Source organism: Trifolium pratense, linkage group LG3, assembly GCF_020283565.1.
Source record: "Trifolium pratense cultivar HEN17-A07 linkage group LG3, ARS_RC_1.1, whole genome shotgun sequence".
Classification (NCBI taxonomy): Eukaryota; Viridiplantae; Streptophyta; class Magnoliopsida; order Fabales; family Fabaceae; genus Trifolium; species Trifolium pratense.
The window spans coordinates 54,069,726-54,089,596 of NC_060061.1; the positions used below are offsets into that span (position 1 = coordinate 54,069,726).

The 19,871-nt window shown below is 34.5% G+C and overlaps 3 protein-coding genes across 5 annotated transcripts; 2 read left to right on the top strand and 1 right to left on the bottom strand.

The window, feature by feature from the left end:
• The first annotated feature begins 283 nt into the window (after nucleotides 1–283).
• Nucleotides 284–5,188, top strand: LOC123913639. Of its 2 annotated transcripts, XM_045964442.1 has the most exons (4): nucleotides 284–621; nucleotides 1,078–1,579; nucleotides 1,697–1,936; nucleotides 3,765–5,188. In XM_045964442.1, exons 2-4 carry the CDS (start codon nucleotides 1,078–1,080, stop codon nucleotides 4,826–4,828), a joined length of 1,806 nt encoding a protein of 601 aa, XP_045820398.1. In that variant the 5' UTR covers nucleotides 284–621; the 3' UTR covers nucleotides 4,829–5,188. The 2 variants fall into 2 exon arrangements, with proteins under 2 accessions (XP_045820398.1, XP_045820399.1); XM_045964443.1 differs by having other exon boundaries at nucleotides 620–1,579.
• A 2,760-nt stretch (nucleotides 5,189–7,948) lies between these two features.
• On the bottom strand, nucleotides 7,949–14,381 carry LOC123913640 (hydroxypyruvate reductase). Of its 2 annotated transcripts, none has more exons than XM_045964445.1 (10): nucleotides 14,260–14,381; nucleotides 13,610–13,748; nucleotides 12,519–12,663; nucleotides 12,316–12,443; nucleotides 11,353–11,424; nucleotides 10,001–10,124; nucleotides 9,795–9,901; nucleotides 9,531–9,572; nucleotides 8,413–8,625; nucleotides 7,949–8,260 (listed from the first exon to the last, which is right to left on the bottom strand). In XM_045964445.1, exons 1-10 carry the CDS (start codon nucleotides 14,361–14,363, stop codon nucleotides 8,192–8,194), a joined length of 1,143 nt encoding a protein of 380 aa, XP_045820401.1. In that variant the 5' UTR covers nucleotides 14,364–14,381; the 3' UTR covers nucleotides 7,949–8,191. The 2 variants fall into 2 exon arrangements, with proteins under 2 accessions (XP_045820401.1, XP_045820400.1); XM_045964444.1 differs by having other exon boundaries at nucleotides 9,995–10,124.
• A 3,339-nt stretch (nucleotides 14,382–17,720) lies between these two features.
• LOC123915424 (glycine-rich cell wall structural protein-like) lies at nucleotides 17,721–19,440 on the top strand. The gene is made up of 3 exons (XM_045966536.1): nucleotides 17,721–17,840; nucleotides 18,064–18,123; nucleotides 18,209–19,440. Exons 1-3 carry the CDS (start codon nucleotides 17,750–17,752, stop codon nucleotides 19,438–19,440), a joined length of 1,383 nt encoding a protein of 460 aa, XP_045822492.1. The 5' UTR covers nucleotides 17,721–17,749.
• Nucleotides 19,441–19,871: the final 431 nt, after the last annotated feature.

Consider the following 19,871-nt stretch of genomic DNA (forward strand, 5'->3'; position numbering starts at 1 on the left):
GTGTTATTAGTATCTTATTAACCACTTATTTAGAAAGATAATAATAGTGTAGTTATAAAATGAATGTAGTATACAAATATTGTATTACGCATTTTTTTTTCTTCACCACCAGTTTAATCTGGTTTGGAGTCGGTTTTGGCATGAAGTGGTTTTTAACCCCCTTCTAGTTGCAGTTGTCGGGATCGAACCGTGATCTTTCCTACCAAATTCAGCGTTAATTATCTTTGAACCAACTAACAATTAATATCATCACTATAATACAAATACTGGTTATCTACTTAGCATACTTCGGTTTAGTGGTCAATGGACTACATTATCTTGAGATGTGAAGTTGGTGCAAATTTTGTATTTTTATTTCTTTTTTCTCTCTCAAACCAAATATAGCCATAAATTTCAATCAATGAATCAACAGAAGAAAAGACGTTGAAAAGTATTGAAAAGTCAGTGTTAAAGTGTGTGTGACTAGTCCATTCCAAAATAAATAAATAAATGTGTGGGTGACTGTGTGTATATATTGAATAGATCGGGTCATTATGAACGGTTCGGGTATTGAATGAAAACGGGTCACCGCTCCAACTCGTCCACATTCTTCTTGTTCAACGCTGTTTCAATCTCTTTCAGGTTCGTTCGTTCGATTCTGAAACCATTTTCTGATCATTATTATAATCAAAATTGATTTCATATTTCATAAAAAATAAACAAAACTATTATTTAAATTCAATTAGGGTTTAAATTAGGGTTTATATTAACAACACAAGCTTCACTACTTCACTACTCGAATATTGTTTTGAATTTCAATGAATTAAGCTGAATTCATATTAATTTGGCGTTTGAATTAACAACACAAGCTTCACTTCACCACTTGATTTGATTCATGTTTTCATCAATTTATTTTTCAGTTTTGTTTTGAATTAAGCTGAATTATTATTATTTTAGCTGAATTAGGGTTTATATTAGCAACACAAGCTTCGCTTCACCACTTGAAACTTGTTTTCATCGATTTATATTTTTCAGTTTTTTTTTTTTTGGATTTGAATGAATTAAGCTGATTTTTTTTTTTTGTTTATTTTCTTCAAGATGACAAACTCCATATATGATGCATTAGCTTTAATCTCAGCTGTAAAAAGTGTGTTTAAAGATGAGAATGGGGAAAAGTATGAAACTTTTTTAGAAGTTCTCAAGGATTTTAAGGCTGGAAGAATTGATAGAAGAGATGTCAAATATAGAGTGTATGAGTTGTTTAAAGGTCATCAAGATTTAATTTTTGGATTCAACAAATTCATGCCAACTCAATATGAAATCAAACTTCCAATGGATCATGATGACAATGAACAACAGGGACGCCAATTAGAGACAAATGATGCATTAGCGTTTCTCAAGAAAGTAAAAGATGTGTTTCAAGGTAAGAATAGGGAAAAGTATGATGAGTTTTTAGAAATTTTAAAGGATTTCAAGGCTCAAAGAATTCATACAAGTATTGTTGTGGAAAGAGTCAAGGAGATGTTTAAAGGGCATACAGATTTAATTTCGGGATTCAACGTCTTCTTGCCAAACACATTTCAAATCCAGCTTCACACTGGTTAGTATTTGGCATATATTGATAAAAAAAATTATTGTATATTTATTCATACAGTTTTTTTTAATCAATATGAAACCAAACTTACATTGGATAATGATGATATTGATGAACAACAAGGACGCCGATCAGAGACAGAAGATGCATCAGCGTTTATCGAGAAAGTAAAAGATGTGTTTGAAGTTAAGAATAAGGAAAAGTATGATGAGTTTTTAGAAATTTTAAAGGATAGCAAGGCTGGAAGAATTGATAGAAGTGTTGTCGCGGAAAGAGTCAAGGAGATGTTTGAAGGGCATACAGATTTAATTTTGGGATTCAACGCTTTCTTGCCAAACACACTTCAAATTCAGCTTCGCACTGGTTAGTACTTGACATATTTGATAATTTTATATTTTTTATAAATTTATATATGCAGTTTTTTTTCCTATAATGAATAATCTGCCATAGACTTAGTTATCTAGTTATATAAAGTGTCTTTAATTTGGTCCGTCTTTGACGTATTGAGAGAAATGAGTCTAATGGAGTCTTAATATAGGGACCAATTTGATGGTGTTTTGCATGATTAAGGGATTAAGTTGCGACGCTTTGCATTTGTTGGGCATGACTCTTAATTTACTGATATGTGGGCAGGTCACTCGAGGTTTAGGGAATCTTGTAAACTGAACTTTAGTATTTAACCACCAATAATCTGTAACCCTAAGTTTGAATGATATAAAGGTATTGAAGTTGCTCTACAGTTGGAGACGTAGGCACAATTGGCCGAATGCCGTGATTAAATCTTGTGTACTATTTGTTTGCGTTTTTGTATCAGTTTAATTTTGAACATTGGCTGCTGTTCTAACTGAATTGACAATACAAGTATTGCATATAACAATCTGATGGAGGCTATATCTTTGGAGTATTGAAAATAGGGGTTAGTGGTTCATGCATTTTATGTCCATGAGAAACTAATGTTCACTGATAAGAGCTGTCTTGATTAAAACAAAATAGAGCCGAATCTCCCTGCAACCAGAAAATACTCTCTTTCTAAAATAAACATGTGTGCCATTTTTCCATCCTTTTCTAGAATATTATATGGTCCATAGAATTGAGGGCTTAGCTTCTCATTTGTCTTGGGAGCCATAAGCCATTGAATTGAAATGGCTTGTATCTAGTGTAATCTTTCAATAGGTTGTAATCTGTGTAAATCCCCTTGATCAAGCAATTACACCAAATAGCTGAAATTATTTTGTTTCTTAAATTAGTGATACGATCTTGATGCACGCTCTTTATAAGATTGTTCAATGAATATCAATTCCACAACTTGTATACTCTACAATGGAAGGGTAATCGTGATTCTTAAGTTGGTCCATCTGCTCCTAACTCAAACGTCATGATTTTTCATGTTGGAAAAGAACACGGGGATCAAAAACTTATCTCTAGATTTTTAAGGTGTACTATTATACTAGGATGTCTTCATGTAATCAGTTGTTGGAGGATATTGAAAAGTTCTAGAGCTTTGGAAGCTCTTTGATAGTATCTCTAGTCCAAATATCTTTGTTGTTGTTTTTCTTCTTTTCATGCAACTAAAATAAGACCTTTATCACCTTGTAGGTTATTTTTATCTTCGATAGCATAAATGGTTTATTCTGTTTGTTTTCAACCCTCTAATAATTCCACTCCACTGTATTGTTTTTCTTCGTAGCGTTTTCACTATTTCAATTTTCAGTTTCATCAGTATTCTAGTATCTTTTATGTTTAAGATTTAATCTAAATTTTCCATTTTCTCTCGCATGATTGCAGGAGAAATCACATGGAAATGTTTGTTTCATCTTTATTTGGCCTCTCTCTGTTTCTTTTTCCTTTTTGTTGGGGACTAGGGGTCAAATAAATGTCATGTCTATAAATATTTTCTGCTTTCAGTACAAAGATGAGTGATCATGCCACTGTACTATACAGTTCACTCATCACTGAAATGGGAAAACAAACTACTCACACTAACAAAAGAGGATGATGATAGTAAATAATTGTATTATCCGTTGGTCTTCATTTTTGTTTGGGAATAATGGGGAAACAAATCTTTCTTTATTTCCTCGTTTTCTATGATAGAATAAGATGAACAAAACAATACAAAACCATATCTTTCACAAATATGAAGGAAAAAAAATGTTTGTAAATCACCTAACATTGTTATTGTTGTGATACAAAGGGGGAAAAATGAAGAAGTTATCAGAGAACTGTGAAATTCCTTGGGATCTGCTTGATATCATTTCCAGAAAACTAGATTTTGACGACTTCTTCGAATTTGCTGGTGTGTGCAAGAATTGGAGGGAGTTTCATAAAATTTATTGGAGAAATTTCTTGGCATCCCAAGAACCATTACTTGTTCAAAAGTCTTGCCATGATAAGAAATGTTTTAACTTCATGAGCATACCTGACCAAAGAGTTTATCACTCGAAGATGATCAATCATTACTGGGACTTTGCCTATTGCGGGTTTTCTAGTGGATATATGATCATGATAACGCAAAATAATTCATTTTTGCTAATGAATCCATTTACCAGAAGAAAGAAGATAATCCATACATCGGCCTTTAAAGTAAAATTTTCATATTTTGCTTACCATGTCTTACTTGCTTTTTGCAAAGGCTCAGAGGAATTTGTCTTTGTGGCTTTATGTAATAGCTCTGGCAGTTTGCATGTTTATCAATCTCGAAACTCTTGCTGGGTTACTTATTCAACAATAGGAAATCCATGGAAGGTTGTTGACTTTGTTGTTTTGTATAATACAATATATGTTGTCACCGACAAAGCCATTATAGGTGTACTCGACTTGAATTCCGCAAATATAAAATTTTTAGAACTGAAGAGTACTCCTGCCGTAACATCTTCCTCGCACCTAAGGTTGGTTAGTTGTGATGGACAACTTTTAGTGATTCATATTACATCTGAGGAAATATTGAATGTGTACAAGATAGACTTCTCAACCAAGAATTATGTCATGCTGGAAACTTTGGGTGACATTGCATTATTTTATGCTTCAGGAGAATACTTCTATGCATTGAGCAACCCGAGAATGTGGGGTTATGAAACCAACTCTTTGCATGTCATCAATCTTTCATGTACAAAATGCATAGTGTGTGTGGGGGATGACAACAAACTGCCAGAATACATTATGCATGATACACATAAAGTTCCTCCAAGAGAAGGAGGCTACTTGTTGGACTGGTGTTTTAAACATCTACACTATGAGGTGGATTATTCTCCAAGTTAAGTAACAGTTTAGTTTGTAATCTGTGTTTGGACATTGTTCCTTGAGTTTCCTTTTTTTTTTCTCCTGCCAATAATTTGACTAGTCTGAAAAAAATTGTTATGGTTTATGGTTTTGATATTTGAGAAGTATTGAGATGAAAAGTAGTTGAATATTTTCTTGATTAGGGTATGTTTGGATATATTTGTAATATAGTTGATGGTATAGGAAAACATTGTACTATCCTTTATGGCTGTGATTAGTTGTGAATGTCATATGTGATTAGTTGTGAATTTAGATCACATTAATGGGATTGTTGTCTTCTATCTTTAGGTTCATTCATTGCTTGGAAATTTAAAAATATGTTCGATTTTTTTTTCTTTCGGTAATAAGTTCTTGTACTTTAATTTGATTTTGTTTGAAGATTGTTATTTCTCGTATTTTGCATTTGATGGAAGAGGGCTTGTTTTCTAAAATGCTATACAGGTGTATAAAAGTATACTTCTGAAATGACTATGGGAGTGGAAAAAGAAGTTCCCCTGATAGAATTCATGTTCAATTATTTGCAGTAGCTTGAATTTCATAAATGGAAAATGATCTCAATTGATAAAACATGTTGATATTATCCATGAACTCTTTACATAGTTTAAACTATAGAGTAAACTTTTCATGATAGTTTTTTATTGGCTTAAATATTATTTGGTCCCTACAAATATGGCTCATTTTGATTTTAGTCCCTGGAAAAATAAAATATTGATTTTTTTTTGGTTATAGTAAAATTTTGATTCATAACCCTACAAAATCACAAAAGTTTTAAAAAAGCACCTGAATGAAAATTTTAGCTGATTTAGCAAATTTTTACTTATGTGGCAAATGATGACTGTAAAGTTAGCTGACATGTATTTAACATTTTTTTCAAATATTGAATTATTCAATTAAAATAACATCTCCATTTTTTCTTAAAAACAGAATTTATTTTAGGTTAAAATAGAAAGTAGGGGAATGGGATGGATGGCACTGGTCTTTCTTTCTTTAGAGGACAAGGCAAAGACATATGGCTATTTCCGATCCGAGCAGTTAACGGATATGGGCTGCGGTAAGCATTCCTTGGATGAAGAGCATTAAGTTGTTCCAGAAAAATTGAAGATTCAGGGCGTTGATTGTTCATGTTTGATGCAGAGAGGAAGAAGGGGAAATCACGTTTGTGTTTGATCCTCGTGATAGTGTGAAAATTGTGATGCTTAAATGACCCCTTCGTTTAATTCCCTCTATCTCTCTATCACTCTCTTTCTGTCACCACTCACTGTTTCTGGGTTGAAATTGGCAAAGTGGTGGGGGCTGTTGCGGTGGTGGTCGTGGAATTTTGGAACTGGTGCGGTGAGATGGGGCTGCCGCGGTGGTGTTGAGTTATGATTGGTAAGTGATAACATATGATGTCAAGGACATCAGATCTGAATCTTTTTGGGTTAAATAAGTAAATTTTAAAGTTCCTTGTTGTGATTGGTAAGTGATAAGATTGTAGCTTGTTTAGAGTTTCATAGTTTTTAAGTTCCTTTGTTTGTAGTGCTGCAACCTTAGTTTAGTTTGGATATCTGCATTGTTTGGGTGGGTGGATCTTTTGTTTATGTAATCCATTGATTGTTGGGAGTGGTTGTGTTGGATTTTGTTTGTTGCACTGCTTCCTTGATTAGCTAGTCTTGTGCTTAGCCTTTTGATTTAATATAATTTTGCAGTTTTAAGAAAACGAATATATGGTTGAGAGTCTCTTACAGAGAGATTGAAGGGTATGGAATATAAATTTATGATAGTATGGACCATGAAAAACCCCTCAATAGTCACTACAAAAAAATTGACTTTAGAGTAGCTTGCTTGCACATAGTGATTCTACCACTATGCAAAATGATTCAGTTTTGTTAAAAAATCAGCCTGGTTTGCATAATGAATTGAATACTCAAAAAACAGGCATCATAATAGTATTATATAACATATTCAGATCAGTTAATAATGCATTATACAAGATTTAAAGCAAACATTCAGAAATTTGTGCAGCACTTAGCAAACATTATAAAATCTAAATTGTCCCTCAAATCATAGAAAATCAAATAGATTTCATCAACCAACAACAACTCAAACAAACAATTCAAATTAACAACAAATTTTCAACCACTAATTAACAATGATCCAACAAGTACTGGTAATAGGAAAATGCATAAAATAAATAAATTAACCATATAATGTCGTTAAGAGCAAGGTGATATCAAACTTTCAACGTAGACTATTGGGTACGTCCAACTAGCGGTGTTTTGATTCTCAGGGTTATTACCATCTTTACTCCCATAAACAAGCAAGTTCAATATGCCACCTCCCATGTAATAATAACTCATCAGCACTTGGTCATCTTGTGAAATATATAAAACATTGGGGTAGAGAGAGAAACCATGTCCCACCTTGTAAGGAACATGGTATTGTCAACCAATTAACAGTGCCACTCACAAATACTCCCGGTCTATCACATGGGCCCAACATGGGGCTAGAACATGGGAAGTCTTGTATCCTTCTCCAGTAATCGGAACCCATAATATTAACCCTATGATCAATGACGAAACAAAAGATACCATCACAAGTGGACACATTGTAAGGTTCAACGAGTTCATGAATTTTGTTGCGAGTGACAGGGTAATTGAGTTGAGTCTGTGTAATGGTAGAAGTTGACGACAAAACAGAGGATATTGGGGAATTGTAGAAAAGCAATCCACGTGAGCTTAGCATGAGGTGGTGGTGTTGCTTCATGCGAAGGTGCTTCTTGGCGAATTTGGGATCAGAGGTTAGACAATTAAAAGATTTGCAGAGACACCGAAGTTGCACAAGTAATCTAACAGGAAGCTTACAAAGAAAAAAAATATAACTACATGAAAAAAGAGAAGAGAAGAGAAGTAGTAATTTTAGTCCATCAAAATAGAGTAAAGTAGTGGTTTGATCGGAATATGGTAAACCAAAACCTCGTCTCATCTCAATAAGGTTTTACAACATAGGTAATAATGAGACAAACATCACACCATTTATTTGGTTTTCACAAACACCTACTAAAGAACAAGTAGTTCACTACAATCTACGAAGCACCGACACATATACGATACATGACACTGATAATAATTTGAGAAAAATTAATTGATTGAGTGTAATCATGTGTTGGTGTTGGACACCGGACACGCCTTCAATTAGATGTATCGTTGTTCTAGAGACTACAATAATAGAGATCAAAATGCTCAATACACAACCATTGCCTGATCTCAATTTTATATATAATGTCAAAGTGTTTCTGCACTATTGAAAATGATCATAAACTATGAAAAAAGTTCAAGAAGTTGATGAACCTTTTGCACTAATTCAATTGACTAACTCAATCCCTGTCAAAGGAAGCCCGTCATGAAGTTGAAGAACCACATCACCAACAACCTATAGTAAAACAATAGCCAAGCAAAATATCAGATTTCACAGTATTTTTGCTTTATTTTTCATAAGAAATTCAATGGTAAAATATGATTCAAGAAAGTATAAAAGCAATTTAAGCAAAGCGAATAAGTGGAATATTATACAGCCACACACACCTTAGCCATGGATCTATAGGAATGTTCTGTAACGCCTGCAATATGAGGTGTCATGATAACGTTCTTAAATTTCAATATCCGGTCGTCTGGATCAAATGGCTCCGTCCATGCAACATCGGTGCCTAACCCTCCTAAATGACCAGATTCAAGGTGTTCGACAACAGCCTCATAGTCTAAAAGACGGCCTCTTGCAACATTCACCAGAAGCGCACCCTGAAATATAACTATAATTGTTTAACTAGACAATAATTCATCAAAAATTACAATTAACAAGCAAAACAAACTTGTAGATATTTACATTAATTCTTTTCTGATTAGGATCTGATAATCTCTTCACGTATCTAAGCCTATATAAATAACTATTCACTTCTGTAATCATATCTTTCCAATTATAAATACTCGTCGTAAGTCTCAAGTTAAGTTAGTATTCTTCCCCTTATCTTGATCAAAAGTCTCTTTTGTTACAATTCATATTAGACAAATTCTTTCAGCATGTGTCATACCTAACCATAATTGAGATCAGCATGTGACTGGAATCTTACCATCACCGATAAAAGCTTTGGTAATTTGGCCTAATTACATCCCTAACCATAATTGTATCGCCGTCTACTCATGAGCGGCATCCCTCATTACTTGTTTTTATTAGAGATAACTATTCAATTAACAAAATCAAAATTCAAGCAATGCTCTTAGGAGAGTTCTAGGAACGAGTTACTTGCATGTTAAACTAAAATTCAGATTTTCTTACATGAATTTCAGAGCCTCTCCAATCACAGCAGAGAAGCATTTCAATAGTACATTTTACTATAATTTGTTTCACACAACATTATTTCACTCTGATTTTTTAGAAACTTTGCATTAAGTAAACATAACCAAGGCTCGATTGTAAGGGAAAACCCCAGGAGAACAGTTTTTCTCCTCGCGCAATTCACTTCACAGTTAAACCATAAAATCACTCCACTCTTTTCTCTATTTCCATTGTGTTCCTAAAACACAATGAAACTTGATCCTAAATATATCTACACCAAAAGATAATGACATTGACACAGTTCCTAACATCATCTGCCCCAGAAAATGAAATAAATAAATTTGAGGAGTTCGTCAAGGATGGTACAAACCTTTTTCATGGAAGATATGAAGTTATTGTTTATAATACCAACCTGAAAAAACATCATCTCCAAGTCAATAAGTATGCGTGCCAAAATTACAGCATACTATGCTTAGTTCATTAAAAGCATTTAAAATCCAAAAAAAACAGAATCACGTGTAATTGAAGCTTTCAAGCACAAGCAAATTGTAATGAAAAAACAAATATGCAACCGAACGTAGAAGCTTAAAAATTCACTAAAATGAAATAAACGAAAAGTTGGACAAGGTTTGACCGTTTCACTGTTTAAGATTAAGCAGCAAACAACAATGTCAGCTTTCGCTGCGAAGTCATATATATCTTCATGACTACCCTTCACATCAACAAGAGCATCAACATCATCTTCAAAAAATAATACAGAACACGTTAAGAAATAGAAGAACAAACTAGTCTTATTAAAAAGTAATAATCCACGACTATAGGGAAGGAAAATACTTTTACTTAATTCGTTGGTGTTTTGTGCATATGAAGCCCAACTCCGCTTTGTAGCAATAACTTTTACGCCAAATGGTTTCAATCGCCGTGCTAAATCAACTCCAATGCTACCGAAGCCCAAAATGAATACCTACATTATCATAAAAAAATAGTTTTTCCACAAACAGTGTTAGATTTTGCAAATACTACCACCATGTAAAAGTTGCACAACATGAGGAAACAGATGTTAACAGAGAAAATATGATCTTTCATGGTTCTTTTATCAACTGTTCCCCATAACTAGGAATGGAACAGGTCAGGCTGCTCATTTGAGCCTATGGCCTAGCCTACATCAGAGCTAGATTGGGCCAATCTTATTAATTGAATAAATCAGGTCAAGTAGATAAAAAATAAAAAATTGACTTAAAGCCGTCCAAAATTTTCACTAATAGTACATTCCTACTATTATTTGCTTCACACAACATTATTTAACAAAAAAATTAATTCAATCGATTTTCATGAAACGGGAAATCCCTTAAAAAAATAAAAGCCATCTATATGTAATACATGTTATCCATAATATTTTTTAAGTCCATTGGCCAACTATACAAAATATTTCTTAGACTGTAAATCCCCTTAACCCTACTTTAAAGGTAGAAATATAGGTTTTACTTAGGTAGAATATGTTGAGAACTTGAGATCCATTTTAATCAATGTATGCAACTATACTTGTTGGATATTCCGCCTTCATTGCGGTCCACCCCCATCTGCCTAATTGCGGCATTTGGGTTGCCTTCATTGCAGCCTCCAACACCTTCATTGTGTTGGGTGTGAAGGGGTGGATTTAGTCCCACATTGCTAAGAGATATGGCCTGTGTAGCGTTTATATAGCTTTGGCAACCCTCACTTTACAAGCTAGCTTTTGTGGTTGAGTATAGGCCTCTCAAATTCTGACATGGTATCAGAGCCTATCCTAGATCTATTGTTGGGCTTCCCGCATCGTCCACGCTTCAGGCCCATTGGGCCTGAGCGTGAGGGGGTGTGTTGGATATTCCGCCTTCATTGCGGTCCACCCCCATCTGCCTAATTGCGGCATTTGGGTTGCCTTCATTGCAACCTCCAACACCTTCATTGTGTTGGGTGTGAAGGGGTGGATTTAGTCCCACATTGCTAAGAGATATGGCCTGTGTAGCGTTTATATAGCTTTGGCAACCCTCACTTTACAAGCCGGTTTTGTGAGGATGAGTTGGGCCAAATATAAAATCTCACAATACTCATGCATCTAACCATCAACAAAATTAATGCCCGATAACATATTATAAAACAAGAACAGAAAGCAGTAAGAGATGCAGAATACTAAACGGAATGAATATACTCACAGTTTTCCCAAATAAAGCATCACCGGTAGGCTCTCCAAGCTTCCTTTGTTGTATGGCAATCGCCATTTCATTCTACACAGACGATTTTATTTTATTTTTCGTAAATTAAACAACATTCAATGAACATATTTCGATATAAAAATTCATACAGTATATATACTAAGCAGATTGAAACTTAGGCACAAAAAATCAAAGCATGGTAGATTTGTTGTGGCGAGATGCACAAAAAGGGTAATGGAGAGACGAGAAAAAGATGCAGCGATTGGTGTATTTTAATCTACAAATAAAACTCACTATGATCAACAAAGATTAGATGAACACACAAGCCGTTCAAAAAAAAAAAAAAAAGATGAACACACAAATTGCTCAACCAAGCTAATACCAATACAATCATAGGTTTCCCATACCCAAGCTTGAGAACATGTTAGATAATTCTATAGGATCTAGTTTCTTTTAGTTGACCTGCAAGGTGGTTCTTGACAAATTGGATTGGCTTTGGTGATGAGTGATAAATTGTTTTTAAAACCGAACATGGCTTCTATAACTGATTAGTTATGTCCTTTGATTTGTCCAATGCTCCTAGTTTCGTCATGCGGATTATTACATAACCTACAATAGTTCTATAGCAAAAAAATTGAGTTGTCCCCAACAGGAAAGAGAAACTAAACACATATTCTTAAGCATGACTAGGCTAGGTATTTTCTTCTCAATTTTACTCTGATCTATCAAGTAAGACAACTAAGGTCAAAGGGTATGTTTGGCTTGAGGAAACGTTTACTGTTTACACTTCTAATTTCACAAATGCCCCCATGCTTTCATTTTGTTTTCTATTTTCAAAGACTTGCTAATAAAAATGTGGACAAATAGTTATTTTCATTGTGCAACCACATTTCGTAACCCTGTGTCACCTCATTTAGAAAGAATGAAGGGACATTTTTTATTTCTAAATTGAAGATACTGTACTTGCTTACGGAGGAGACCCAATGTTAGATATATGGCCATTTCAGCACAAGAAGCTGCATTTCCGGTAACATCACCAGGAATCCTAGCAACTTTGATTCCATGCTTTGTTGCAGCATCGATGTCAACACCTAATTGATCACGGAGGAAAAAATGAAGCTTTCTGAAATCCATCAATAAAACTCAAATGACAATAATTGCAGTACCTTCCAGCCCTACACCATACTGCATTATAAGCTGCATCTGAACTGCACGAGAAATTAAGTTTGAATCTAGCTTCATCATTTTTACTATGCAAACATGATAGTTCGCAATAGCCTTCGGCACTTCTTCCAAAGGGAGAACATCAACCTACAAAGGCAAGGCAAGTTAACTGGAATTATTATTTTTCCATTGTAATATAAAAGTGGTATAACTGCAAGGCAAGTTCAAATACAAACTATGAATTTCTGTTTCAAAAAAAGGGTACAATCTAGGAATTGTATTAGCTTAAATTACTACAAGTATCGGCATTGACAAGAGTTACAAGTATATAGAAAATAGATAGTATAAAAGCACAAGCACCAGTTTTAATGATTGTCAGATTGGCATCCCAACCATTACATATTCTAAATTATCCGATGCCGTCCTATAGGAGTCCAAAGGAAAGCACCGAAGATAGCTAATTCATTCAAGGTAATATGCTATTAACTAATTTGAACTGTACAGTCATGGAACTTTAATTCAAATACATTGTCAGAATAGGAATTGAGTTGCCTCCGGTTCAACATACCTATCCTTCTTAATTCGTAATTCTACGAGGTTGATCAGCTTTATTATAAGTCAAATAGGAAGCTATGTTAAGCAACAAAGCAATGTTTTTATTCGTCAAATCTCTTCTATTTTTAGGCATGAAATAACCCTACCAACTGAGAGGATGATCCCATATTTTCTTTTGTTTTAACCCTCCGGTTCTCAAGGCAACGTGGCCTTGGAAATCCGGAGTTCGGCCAGGAAGTAAGTTAAGTTTGGCTAAAGATTGTTCTAACCATGGATCGAATTCAGGTACTACCAATCAATTCGGTCTTAACTGAAACTCATTAATCACTTGAACCCAACTAGACTAAAAATGCAAGAGACAATTATAATATTAATATCATTTATTGTTATTGTTGGAAATAGTAGTAGAATTCAACATGTGGTTTTGATGTATCTATCTTCTTTCACGCAACGTAAAACATCAACATATGAAAAAACAGAGAAAATATTAAAATGAAAAGAGCTACAAGACAATATATATTGTCTAATAAAGAGGTACCTTGATAAATGAATGATTCTGCAAATACTCTGTTGTATATAGATGAGAACCTGGGAACTGATGTCCACAAAATAAAACACGAGTGATTTTTCTCTCAATTTCTTTTGTCATGTTCCCATTTTTCTCCATCAGAATTTTCCTACACAATAACAATATGAAGCAGGTGTGAATGAAATCACTTAAAAACATTTAAAACAAAAACCTCAAAGTCTCATTGGTTCCTCTTCAATTCATCCATTCAAACAAGACAGTGTGAATCTATGAAACATGGCATGGATACAGACGCGGACACCAGACACAACACTCAGACTTGACACTGATGATAATTTGATAAAATATCATAAATTCAATATAATCATGTGCGTTGGACTGGTGTCGGACACCAGACCATGGCTGATCCTAGCAGTGTCTATGCTTCATAGTTGTGAATTGCAAAAAGTGAAGGAAACTAAACATAGACACGACACTAACACCTGGACACCGATAATAATTTGAGACAATGACATAATTCAATATAATTATATATATCTGACATAGGGACACAGCTAATCTAAGGAGTTTCCATGCTTATATATTGAATTTGAAATTAAAAATGAAATTTGAGTGATTCCAACAAGAACAAAATGGTTAAAAGAGAGAAACATAGCAACCTCGGATCCTGGGTAGCAGTAGAGTAGACAAGTGACTGTTTGGAGTTTGGACCAAACAAAGATTTGCTGCTCCTCACTAACAACCTCACACTCTCTCTTCTCATTTTACTTTTATTATTGTATTTTATTTATTTATTATCAAATTATTACAATATCTATCTGATTTGAACGTGAAGGGGGTGTAAGTAACTCGACTGTAGGTAGTAATTATGATAATGGGGGGTGCTGATAGTGAAATTAAACAAGCCCATGATAGCCTATTGAAAACATGACACGGCCCAGTTTGGCAGAAATAAAGAAAATAACATGCGGCAGGATTAATCGGACGGGCAATATTTGGCCAAAGGCAGGGTGCCTTTTCCGCGTAAATTAAGGGCCCGTTTGGTGCGCAGGATAGCATAGTGACAGGATAGGATATAAAACAGGATAAGGATAGGATATGATAACAGCAGGATAACAGTTATACTCAGTTATCATATCCTGTGTTTGGTGCACACAGGATAACAAACATGATAACTATTATATTTTGTTTTTAATAGCTCATAATAATATGATAAGATATATAACATATTTAAATGATAATGACAAAATTACTATTGTAAAACAATTGTTATTTTTTTAAAATTATTTTGTAATACTTTTAATTTTATAAATAAAAAATATGAATAGGTAATCAAATAACTTTATATAATTTCAAATAAAAATTATGAGAAAATAATCAAGTTTAATTTTTTATATGAATCATGATCAAATAAATAACTCAATAATATATACATGTTAGATAAGCCAAATAAATATATGATATATCTCATACGTAAATAATCAAACTACTATTGCAAAAGAATTATATTTAATTTTTTATAAAATTTAAATTAATATTCCTATTTGTCAATTTTTTAATAATCATTTTACTTTAAAATATTGTAATTTTAGTAAAATTTTGATTTTTTAGAATATATAAATTACAAAATTACCCCTGTGAGAAAATCACATATATATTTAAAAATTAATTATTTTATTATTTATATTTTATTAATTTTATTTTATGTATTTTAAAATATATTTTATAAAATAAATCAGTGTTTTTTTTTTCTTATCCTATCCTGCTGGTAACCCAGCTCAAATTCAGGATAAGAATTATAACTAGAGAGACAGGATATGATAAGCTTCAGGATTAACTTATCATATTCTGCTGTATCACCAAACACTGAATTGCGGCAGGATATGATACAGTTATCCTATCTTGTCTCTTATCCTGTGCACCAAACGGGCCCTAAAAGTCATCTAATAACAGGTAACAAGATATCATATCCATTCAGTTAATTTCTGATGGAACTTGAGTTCATGTAATTCATGTACCTTGTCCTTATGTAAGGCAACAAACTTTACTTTACCCTTGTAATTCGACACTATAATTTTAATTATCCGGTACCAGTTGTACTGTCCTGTATAAAATCCTAAAAATTCATGTATGTATGTGGGGTATTAGCTAGTTAAGTAGCTAATGGAATTCTCTACTTAAGTAGAGAATGTTGTAAAATCCTGAAAATTTCATGTATAGGGGATGTTAGTGGGTTAAGTAGTGAACTCAATCCTTAACTTAAGCAGCAAACGTGTAAAACCTTAAAAATTCTATTGGGTGTCGGCTAGTTAAGTAACAAATTCAATTTGCAAGTTAAGTAGTAAGAGGGTATTTTGATAATTTCACGGGGCGTGCGAGGAAACCTAAGTGGCGCAAAAAGAAGATCTCATTCAAATATAGTTTCTAAAGTTTCTCTTGTGTTTTTAGTGCTTATCTTTTAAGGGTGTGAAAGACCTTTTGGACTCTATTTATACTTGTATTGTGTTTTAAGTTGGAATGTAGCTTCCGGATTGTAGCAGTACATAATACAAAATTTAAAATTGTTGTTTCACAAAACAATAGGTTAAAAGTGCACATTATCTTATCTTTAACACAATGTTGATTTGAGATCCAAGAAAATGAAAAATTGTAATTTTTAGAGAGAAAATGAGATAGTACGATGAATAATAGTTGGTGTGTGTATAAACCGGCATAGTTTGGAACGTATAATCCCACCAAGCAGATTATAGAACCTGAAGTATACATGCAATTCGGAATTAACGCAACTTCTAAATTGTGTTGAAGGGGGGAAAACGAAATTAAAGAGAACCATAAATAAACCTTCACTTTAATTTTCTATTTCCAAGTTAACAGAATGGAAAGAAACGGATGCAAATTGCATTTTCTATTTCCAAGTTCATATTGGTGAAATGGTAAAAAAGAAAAAAATTAAATATGCAGATAGATTTTTATTTTTCTTCATAAATACAATTTAGACATGTCTCTAAAAAATATCTTATGACACAAAAAACTTACAAAGCAATTTTATATTTATCTTCTTTATAAGTAGAGACTAGCGAGACTCAAACCTAAAACCTTCTAATTAAAATCTATCTTTTTAACGTTAGACTGATTTCCAAAAAATTAAATATGCAAACAATTAATTATTGCCTTTGTCCGCAGTTATACACCGTAAACATCTTTTAAGAAAAAATTGTATTATTAAATATACGCATATTTTAATTTACTAGATATATTTATTATTAAATTTAAAAATATATTATTTATTAATACTACTGATTTATTTTTGGAGATAAAAATTCATAGTATGATATATAAAAAATAATTCAATATATTTATACACAAAATAGACTCTTCAAAATCTCGATCAATTTTTCATAAAATGTGTAAAAAAGAAGGAAAAAAATTGTAAAATGCCACCAAGGTAGCAACTCATTTTCTTTTTTGGTAAACAGGTAGTAACTAATTAAGTACTAATGAATTTAATTAAATTATCAACTAATTACCACTCATATTTATTTATTTATAACGTGGCCCCAATTTCATAAAATTTAACCACAAAAAGACATTGCCAACCGACCTAGTCAACTTTGTGACCCCATTTTCTTTTCCTTTATTAACAAGTTTCATCACTTTCATTTCATCAACTTCCATTACCGTCATTGTCATCACTCTTAACTTAGATCCCTTTTTTCTGTGTCCTCTTTTCATTTTCTTCTTCAATAATCCACTGAATTAATTTAGCTAATTATAGTAAAGAGTTTTCTCTTCTTTCATGAACACACGTATTCTATTTCAAGGTGGCACAACAACATGAAAATGTGCTTCATTATCTTCATGTATGAACAATTAAAATGTGAAAAAACTTTAAAGTTCACACTTGGTAGTGGCAGATTATATATGGAGTATGAAACTGACTTAAGATATGGTTGAAATTTAAATGAAAACAATTAATTACATCAAAATATGATAATGTGACAAAAAATATGGTTAATGGGTAGGTCACACTTTTCTACAGCATTTAATTCCATGATACTCTTCATGCACTATAAATAAGGCCCTTTGTGAACCTTTGCATTCATCAATCTTTTCTCAAAGTATTGTTGTGTGTTCTGTTTTCTAATTACAATGATGAATTTCAAACCTTTTGTTTTTCTCATACTTCTGTCTGGTGTAGTTCTCATCTCTGCAGTGGTGGCTGATGAACCTGCACCACCAGGTATGAAGGCCTCCAAATCCACACTAGTTATTTTATTTATCAACTTTGTTAAATATTTTGGTGAAATGCATGTGTGCATGAAATTGATAAAAGCTTTTAGGAATAACATTCATATGATGAATAGTTCTAAATATTAATTTTCTACGTGAATGTATTTGGTTTATAGTTACAATTTTATAACCCAAAGTAAGTTAATTAAATATACATGTTTTTGATGAAGCAGGTAGAGGGACAACCCGAAAGGATGATGAGCTTATGGGATGTGATCACAAACAAGAATATGGTAAAAAATAATTTAAACTATTTTGATGGGATTGATATATAGTGTGAATGATGGTTATTTAAGTTAATCGTGTAATATTATGCAGTTTTAAGTGGAAGGAAATTGACATTGGAACCACTTCATGGTGGTAAGTGCGGAGGAAAGGGAGGAGGCGGATCTGGTGGTAGTGGGGGTGGTGGCGGCGAAGGAGGAGGAGGAGGTAGTGGAGGTGGTGGTAGTGGTGGAAGCGGAGGAGGAGATTATGGAGGTGGCGGAAGTGGAGGTGGAGGCGGTAGCGGTGGAAGTGGAGGAGGAAGTTCAGGCGGGGGTGGAAGTGGATCAGGTGGTGGTAGCGGAGGAGGAGATTATGGTGGTGGAGGAGGTGGTGGTAGTGGAAGTGGTGGTGGCACAGGTGGTGGAAGTGGAGGAGGAAGTTCAGGTGGGGGTGGAAGTGGATCAGGTGGTGGTGAAGGCGGTGGTAGCGGAGGAGGAGATTACGGTGGTGGAGGAAGTGGTGGAAGTGGAGGAGGCGGTGGAGCAGGAGGTGGAAGTGGAGGAGGCAGTGGTAGCGGAGGAGGAACAGGCGGTGGAAGTGGAGGAGGCAGTTCTGGTGGTGGTAGTGGAGGAGGAGACTATGGTGGTGGAGGAAGTGGAGGAGGCAGTTCTGGTGGCGGCGGCAGTGGAGCCGGTGGTGGTAAAGGCGGTGGTAGCGGTGGAGGAAGTGGAGGAGGTAGTTCTGGTGGTGGCGGCGGTGGTAAAGGTGGTGGTAGCGGAGGAGATTATGGTGGTGGAGGCAGTGGTGGAAGTGGAGGAGGCAGTTCCGGAGGCGGTTCTGGTGGAGGAGGAAGTGGTGGAAGCGGTGGTGGAAGTGGATCAGGTGGTGGCGAAGGAGGTGGAAGCGGTTCAGGTGGCGGTGGAAGTGGAGGAGGAGGATATGGCGGTGGAGGAAGCGGAGGAAGTGGTGGTGGAAGTGGAAGCGGTGGTGGTGAAGGAGGTGGAAGTGGTTCAGGTGGCGGTGGAAGTGGAGGAAGCGGAGGAAGTGGTGGTGGAAGCGGTGGTGGTGAAGGAGGTGGAAGCGGTGGTGGTGAAGGAGGTGGAAGCGGTTCTGGTGGCGGTGGAAGTGGAGGAGGAGGATATGGTGGTGGAGGAAGCGGTTCTGGTAGTGGTGGTGGTGGAGGAAGCGGTGGTGGTGGAGGAGGTGGAAGTGGAGGAGGAGGTGGTGAAGGAGGTGGAAGCGGAGGAGGAGGATATGGAGGTGGAGGCAGCGGAGGAAGTGGTGGAAGCGGAGAAGGTGGTGGTGAAGGAGGTGGAAGCGGAGGAGGCGGTGGAGGTTATTAATGCGATTATATATGAGACCTTTATATTTTATGGCAAATATCAAAAGAGAATATATACTCTTTTGAAGTTTATTTTATCTTTAAATGTTTGTCATATATATGTATCGTCTCAGTTTATGTGTAATACATAAATTATGAATGACAAGATATTAATAATAATCATAATCCAATGATTCATTACATGTGTTAGTGATAGAGAAGTATCCATATATAATTTAAATACAAACAATGCTCAAAGACTCTAACTATAAGAATGTTGTGAACAATGCATCAGTAATATCTTTTTATATATTTCACTCAACATTATTCAACAAAATAAATAAATAAATTAATTCAATCAATTTTTAGGGACTATCTTATCTATAAATATTTTTTAAGTCCTTTAGCAATGGATAAAACCAAATATATCATGATGCTTCAAACCATCATGAA

What these genes read in the sequence shown, in the direction of transcription:
- LOC123915424 (XM_045966536.1), top strand. Translation starts at nt 17,750, where the DNA reads ATGATGAATTTCAAACCTTTTGTTTTTCTCATACTTCTGTCTGGTGTA. An exon ending in TGATGAACCTGCACCACCAG is followed by an intron (nt 17,841 to 18,063) that starts GTATGAAGGCCT and finishes TTGATGAAGCAG; the next exon opens with GTAGAGGGACAACCCGAAAG. An exon ending in TGATCACAAACAAGAATATG is followed by an intron (nt 18,124 to 18,208) that starts GTAAAAAATAAT and finishes AATATTATGCAG; the next exon opens with TTTTAAGTGGAAGGAAATTG.
- LOC123913640 (XM_045964444.1), bottom strand. Translation starts at nt 14,363, where the DNA reads ATGAGAAGAGAGAGTGTGAGGTTGTTAGTGAGGAGCAGCAAATCTTTG. An exon ending in TGGGTCTCCTCCGTAAGCAA is followed by an intron (nt 11,425 to 12,315) that starts GTACAGTATCTT and finishes TCGTCTGTGTAG; the next exon opens with AATGAAATGGCGATTGCCAT. An exon ending in CACCAACGAATTAAGTAAAA is followed by an intron (nt 9,902 to 9,994) that starts GTATTTTCCTTC and finishes TATTTTTTGAAG; the next exon opens with ATGATGTTGATGCTCTTGTT.
- LOC123913639 (XM_045964442.1), top strand. Translation starts at nt 1,078, where the DNA reads ATGACAAACTCCATATATGATGCATTAGCTTTAATCTCAGCTGTAAAA. An exon ending in TCAAATCCAGCTTCACACTG is followed by an intron (nt 1,580 to 1,696) that starts GTTAGTATTTGG and finishes ATGAACAACAAG; the next exon opens with GACGCCGATCAGAGACAGAA. An exon ending in TCAAATTCAGCTTCGCACTG is followed by an intron (nt 1,937 to 3,764) that starts GTTAGTACTTGA and finishes TGTGATACAAAG; the next exon opens with GGGGAAAAATGAAGAAGTTA.